This window comes from Nematolebias whitei, chromosome 12 (assembly GCF_014905685.2).
Source record: "Nematolebias whitei isolate Nwh7 chromosome 12, NemWhi1, whole genome shotgun sequence".
Taxonomy (NCBI): Eukaryota; Metazoa; Chordata; class Actinopteri; order Cyprinodontiformes; family Rivulidae; genus Nematolebias; species Nematolebias whitei.
Genome location: NC_056509.1, coordinates 49,108,898 through 49,115,980, shown reverse-complemented (window position 1 = coordinate 49,115,980; position 7,083 = coordinate 49,108,898). Strand labels below are relative to the sequence as shown.

At 41.6% G+C, this 7,083-nt stretch overlaps 1 protein-coding gene across 1 annotated transcript in view; it reads right to left on the bottom strand.

Annotated features, from left to right (window-relative positions):
- Window positions 1–7,083, bottom strand: part of LOC119417990 (myelin transcription factor 1-like protein) — a 40,801-nt gene that overhangs the window by 32,608 nt on the left and 1,110 nt on the right. Inside the window, exon 2 of the mRNA XM_037685235.1 lies at window positions 4,347–4,956. Within this exon, the coding sequence (XP_037541163.1) occupies window positions 4,347–4,956 (610 nt within the window). The remainder of the gene's footprint in view (window positions 1–4,346; window positions 4,957–7,083) is intronic.

The following is a 7,083-nucleotide window of genomic DNA, read 5'->3' as shown; positions in this document are numbered from 1 at the left end:
CTGTGTTGAGCCATGCGTCTGTGAAGAGGCTGTTTAGTTTCTCCAATGTAGAGGTCTGGACAGTCCTCGCTGCACTGGACCGCATACACTACACCACTCTGTTTGTGTATGGGTGTCTTGTCCTTAGGGTGGACCAGCCTCTGTCTGAGAGTCCTGCTGGGTTTGAAATGTACTGGGATCTTGTGTTTGTTGAAGATCCTTCTGAATTTCTCTGATACTCCAGCAACATAAGGGATGACAATGTTTTTCCTTCTGTTCTTCTCCTTTTTCTGTTTATTAATGTGTTTTGTAGATTTCCTCTCTGACTTGACAAAAGCCCAGTTAGGATATCCACATGTTTGAAGAGCTTCTTGAATGTGTTTCTGTTCCTTCTCCTTCCCTTCTGTCTTTGTGGGGATGCGTTTGGCCCGATGTTGTAAAGTTCTGATGACAGAGAGTTTGTGTTCCAGTGGATGGTGGGAGTCAAACAGAAGATACTGGTCTGTGTGGGTTGGTTTTCTGTAAACTTCAATGTTGAAGCTGTCCTCTCTCTCCATCTGAACCAAACAGTCCAAAAAAGGCAGCTTGTTGTCGTTTGCATCCTCTCTGGTGAACTCGTTGTTATCGACCAAGTTGATGTGTCTGGTGAACACTTCTATTTCCTTGGCTTGGATTTTGACCCAGGTGTCATCCACATATCGGAACCAATGGCTTGGCGTTGTTCCCTCATAGGAGTTTAGGGCTCTCTGTTCCACTTCCTCCATGTAGAGATTGGCAACAATGGGTGACACTGGAGATCCCATGGCACAACCGTGCTTCTGTCTGTAAAAACTGTCATTGAACTTGAAATAAGTGGTGGAGAGGCAGAGATCCAACAAGGTGCAGATCTGGTCTGGGGTGAAGTTGGTCCTGTTGATTAAGTCCTTGTCTTGTAGAAGTTGTTTTCTGACGGTTTCTTCTGCTTCAGAGATGGGTATGCATGTGAAAAGAGAAGTCACATCATACGATACTGTAGTGAACTTAACCTGATGTCAAAACTAAGCCTAAGGTCAAAACCCTTGACCTTAAGAACCTTGTGGGACAGAAACTGTCATTTCATTGATTTGAATCCAGAAATACAGGTTCACCCATCCTGAGACTCTCTTTCTTGAAAATCAAGTGAAAGAACACTCTCTTTTTATTATCATTACTATTTTACAAATGTTGATAATCAAAGTGTCTTAGTTCAAACCATTTTAGATGTTGCAGTGAACTAATCAATTTTATTAACTGTGAAACAGTGTAATAATTTTTTAATCCTCATGCAAAGTTAGAATTCATGTTAAGGTCTGTTACAGATTTTTATGCATTTTCTGATTTCTGTCTTTGAATGAGTAAGTGTGCGTTTTCCAAGGTCAGGAGTCGAAGCAGACATGTGTTGGAACAACTGTCTTGTTTTACATCCTCTCAGACGTCAACGGAGAAGTTGGCACCTGTTTCTAAAACTCGCCAAAACAAAACTCTCTCTGTCTCTGAGAACAGTTTAATCTGTTCCATAACAATTCTTGCTGTTTTCTGACTTCTAGTAACCTCTTACGTCACAAACCACACCCCTGTCTGGTTGTTATTACCCAATCAGGGACACTCAAATATACCGGAAATAGAGCTCTTTAAATTGCCGGTACTTCCTAGTTCTCTCAGTTCGGCGGCGCGGAGAAGTTCTGAGATGTTCGCAGTTCTGTGAAGTCGTTTGGGAGAACAGAAGTCCAGCATGATAAGGCTCTTCCGAGTTTGGATTATAACATCCTCCACCTCTGAGTGGAACTTCTGAAGGACTCCACTCATGTGAAGTCCACTTGCTGATGTGAGCTTGTGTCGGACGGAATCTCGTCACTACTTCGGACGAGTCACAGCCATCCTATGGAGACGCTGGACAGGTAGCGTTAACTGGACCTCCATATCTGCTGATTTATCTTCAGAAAGGTAATGAGTCAAGTTCCCTACCAAGCGTACCGAGGAAAAGCTGGGTTCGGATGGAGAGTGTCGGTTCTGGTCAACACTCCCCCTCACACACCATCTTTTACTCCCTTTAAACTTCATTTCCATCTTTAAATCCTTCTATCAAGTAGAAATCCTTCCAGATAATTTAGAAATGTCTGTGTAAAGTGCTCATCCACCGCCGTGTGGATAATTGATCATAATTGTACAGTTTTCATTAATGTCTGCTGTTCTGCTGAAGAGTGGAAACAATCGCCGCATTGTTTCTCACTACCTGTAAAGCTGTTAATTATGTTGTTATTTTCATATTTTGCCAAATTAATGTAAATGTTTGATGTTAAACTTTGATTCTGTAAAATAAATGACCGCATTCATTTTGATGGGTCAAAGATAAATGACGTCTCACGTTTACATTTCATTAAATTCAATGCACGTTTTATTCAGTCCAGAAAAATGAGGAATCCGTTTTAATTGATGAATATATCTCGGCATTTGTTCATCAACAATACAAGGGTTTCTCCTGGGGTTAGTTTCAAGTGTTGAACTTTGTTAGCAAAATCAATGGAGTTCTTTATGTGATGAGGTGTGTTTCAACAAGAGGAACTAAAATACCAGCCAGATGTTTAGCAATATTGTATGTCACTGAGTACATGCTGCTGACGATGGGTCTGAGTGGTGTTCCTTCTTTGTGGATTTTAGGAAGTCTATAAAAACATGGAGTGACTTCCCCTGGGTACAATCTATAATACAACGATAGATTGATTGTTTTCTACTTTTCAAGTTTTTGCAGGTCATCTGTGACTTTCTTTTTATAGGTGCTAGTTGGGTCCCTCTTCAGGGTCTCGTAGGTGTCGCTGTCGCTCAGTAGTGTAGTTATTTTTTCCTGGTAATCAGAAGTGTTGAGGACTACTGTGCATCTTCCTTTATCAGTTGGTAAAATGGTGATGTTTTGGTCCTGGCTGAGTGATGTTACAGCTTTCCTTTCCTGTGGTGTGAGGTTTGAAGGAGGCGGTTTGGCACTGGAGAGGGTTGCTGATATTTTCATTCTGAGTTGTTCTGCCTCCACTTCGGCGGCTGTGGCTGAGTGGTTAGAGCAGTCGTCCTCCAATGCAAAAGTTGGGGGTTCGAAGTGCCGAAGTGTCTCAGGGCAACACACTGAACCCCCTGATTCCTCCGATGTGTGTCCCATCGGTGCATGAATGTGATAAAGCTCTGATTAGTCTCTTTAGAATGATTTGTTCAATTAGCTTTATAGAGATCTAGTATAGAGCTGTATGAATGGGTAAATGAGGCACAGATTGTTGTAAAGTACTTTGAGTATCTGGATAAGATAGAAAGACGCTATATAAGTACAGCTCATTTATCATTTACCATTTACTTCCGCCAAGTTGTTCCTAATCGCGGATTCAGTGGCAGTGATTAGTTCCACAACAGGTATTTCTTGTAGAGAGATGGCAAAATTTAGTCCTTTTGCCATCTTCTTCTGATTACCAGGAAAAAAATAACTACTTTACTACTTTACTTTACTTTACTTTACTTTATTTACTTTAAGCTCAAATTATTTCACTGGATATCTTATTTCACTCATTTAAATCATTCCCCCCCCACCCCCCACCCCACCCGGGTGCTTACATACCTGCCCACTGCTCCACCTGGTGTATCTCACATGATGGGTTAAATGCAGAGAACTAATTTCATCTTTGTAAGGGAACATACGATGATGACAATCTCAGACTTTTCTTCTTTTTTTATCGTTTGTTGTGTTCTTTGTTTTTTTTTTCTGGATTTTTAACTGAAGTTTTTTTCCTTTCCATTAAAATGAAATGACTATAAAATTGGACTGTTTTTTCTTTGTTGCCGTTTTTATTTCAGCAGCTCTCTTCTACAGGGGTCACTACAACCAGCTAACTTACATGAAAGATCAGGATGGTTGAACACCGGATGTCCTTTCTGATGCAAACTGGGTTGAACCTGGTGACTCAGGATTATTAGACTGCGGCACTGAATGATCTACTGCAGCCACTTTTATTGTAAGAGCAAAAACACGATCAGGAGATCAAACCATTTGTTCTCCTCTGTATGTGTCTCATTTTGACAGCTGCTGGATTGTTCTGGCTTCACAGTTCCTGTCGGCAGTTCTTCATGGACTTCATGGATGTATCAGTCCTCATAACCCTCAAAACCTTCAGAACTGTCTGGTTTCAAGTATTTGAGGTCTGAGACTGCTTGTTTTCCTTAGAATAGTTACTGATCGATGTTTACTGGATTTCAAAGGGTTCTGTCATCAGTTTTGGAGAACTGTGGTTCTGTTATTGAATTATGTGCAGATGAAAATGACTGAATAAGAAAATGCTGTGTGGAGCACAGAGGACTCAGGTGACAGGACCTACCTGTTCAGGTGTTGCAGCACCTGTGGATCCACCTGTTGGGGGTTGATACCATGCAGAATTGGCCAGTCAGATGACTGTGACTCGTTCAGTTTTCGGGCCAGATCAAAGCACTGGTTCCTCAGACACTCCAGACTGCTGAGACACATCTCCTCCCCATCGTCTGCTGCTAAACATCTGACCTCCTGACCCCGCCCACTGGTGGGGACACCATTGTTCATCATGGTGTTGTCAGGGTATCCATCTTCTGGCAGGATGACACCATGACCCTGAGCCAGGAGTTTCAGGGAGTCCACAGTCTCACGGACTACATCACTGTTTAGGTCCACACTCAGTTCTTCTTTCCTGTCCTCCTCCTCCTGCTCCTTCTCCTGCTCTTCCTCCTCCTCATCAGCACTGTTCGAAGAGTCACTGTTCAGCTCAGACTCAGTCAGAGCTGGGTACGAGGCATCCTCTGCAATTTTACCAAGGTTCAGGAGTGACTTAGCAACCAGCTCATCATAGTTTTCATATTCCTCACCGGTGGTGGTTCCAATGTGACAACGGTTGTTGTTGTTGTCCTTTTGGATTAGAACCAGCTTTGACTGTCCACTGTGTTGGTACTGGTTCTCTGCTTTTATGAAAGACAAGAAACAAAGCTTCCATTAGGTAAAATTATTAAACAGTACAAATATTCTTTATTATGCTGATGACACACAATTATATTTGTCCATTAAACCCAATGAATCCAATCAGCTACTTAGACTACAAGCATGTCTTAAAGACATAAAAACCTGGATGACCCTTAATTTTCTCCTGTTGAACAGACAAGACTGAGGTTTTGGTTTTTGGACCTGAGCACCTTAGGAATGAATGTTTCAGTCTTTCTCCCTCCTTAGATGCATTAATCTGTCCTCCAGCTCTAATGTTAAAAATCTTGGTGTTATTTTTGATCAGGACATGTCTTTTATCCCCCACATTAAAACGTTACTAGAACCTCCTTCTTCCACCTGCGTAATATCACTAACATTAGAAACATCTGATCTAAAGATGATGCAGAAAAACTGCTCCATGCATTTGTCACGTCTAGACTGGACTATTGCAATGGTTTATTATCTGGGTGTCCAAATACTTCTTTAAAACATCTTCACTTGATCCAAAATGCTGCTGCCGGAGTCTTAACTGGAGTTACTGGGAGAGATCATGTCTCTCCAGTTTTAGCTTCTCTCCATTGGCTCCCTGTCAAATCCAGAATAGAATTCAAAATCTTACTTCTAACCTACAAAGCCCTCAACAACCTAGCTCCATCTTATATTACAGATCTTATTGTTCCATATTTTACTAACAGAGCACTTCACTCTCAGACTGCAGGTTTACTTGTGGTTCCTAGAGTTTCCAGAAGCAGAATGGGAGGAAGATCTTTCAGTTCTCAGGCTCCTCTCTTGTGGAACCAACTTGCAGTTTCTGTCCATGAGGCTGACACATTGTCCAGTTTTAAAACTAGGATTAAGAGTTTCCTTTTTTCCCTTTTTGATAAATCCTATAGTTAGGGTCGGATTGGGTTTACGACCCGGCTCAGCCAGGAGAAGGGGAGGCAACATTAAAAACCCAGATGGAACAAGTTTGAATAAAAGTAATAATTTAATTTGTCAGTTTAAAATAAAATTTAACATCAACAAAAAGGAGGGGTACTTTCAAAGTACAAATTAGAAGAAAGTTTTCACAACCAAGTCAATAACAAAATTAAGATTAACCAAGTGAATGAATACTCTAACCAAATTTACAATGAGTCAAAACAAAAGTAAACAAGTAAGCCTTCTAACCGTTTTCAGGGGTTCACAAACACCGACAACCAACTGCAAATGCACAATTTAACTGTTGGCCAAAGCCAAACTATTCAAGTCAAGAGACCAGAGTCCAAAGACACAGAAACCCATACTAGAGGACGAGCTGCTCTAAAAAACAGCCGCCCTGAATGGCAGGAGAGCTGGGTTTAAATAGGCAGGCCTCTTCTGTGGTTGGAGGAGCAGGAGGTGAAGAAGACAACCAGGATGCAGATTGATGTCCACTTGGGAGGATTCAGGAAGTGAAGCAGCCAATCCCAGATGGGCCACAGCACAGCTGGGTCAGCAACCAGCCTGCAAACACTTTTGCTCAACCAAATGGCCTCAGGCCATAACACCTGAGCTGTCCCTTAGTTCTGCTGCTATAGACTTAGACTGCTGGAGGACAAACTGACCACACTTTTCACTCTACTGCTGTCTTTACTTACTCTCAACCTGTTTTGCATTTGTAATAATTTTTTTATCCTTAACATATCTTTTTAATCTTTCCAGCTTTTGCAATCCACCTTTGACATCATCCAGACTGATTTGTTCCGCCTCAAACTTGTCCTAAATGCCGACAAAACCAAAGGGATGCTGTTTTCAAACAGGAAGTTGGTCCCAGCAGTTCTTCCTCTGATTTTATCCTCAAATGGTGTCCCTGTTGAGTTTGTTGATTCCTATAAATATTTGTGTATCTTGGTCGACTCTCATCTCTCTTTTAAGCTCCATGTGGAAAACTTGGTAAAGAAACTGAAAGTTAAACTGGGTTTCTTTTTCAGAAACAGATCCTGTCTAACCCTGAACCCTGAGGAACACCTTGTATCTGTGACTTTCCTTCCCTCCATTGATCACGGTGACATTATTTACATGAACGCTCCTACAAGAACCCTGCAGATGTTGGATGCTGCAGATGTTGGATGCTGCAGATGTTGGAT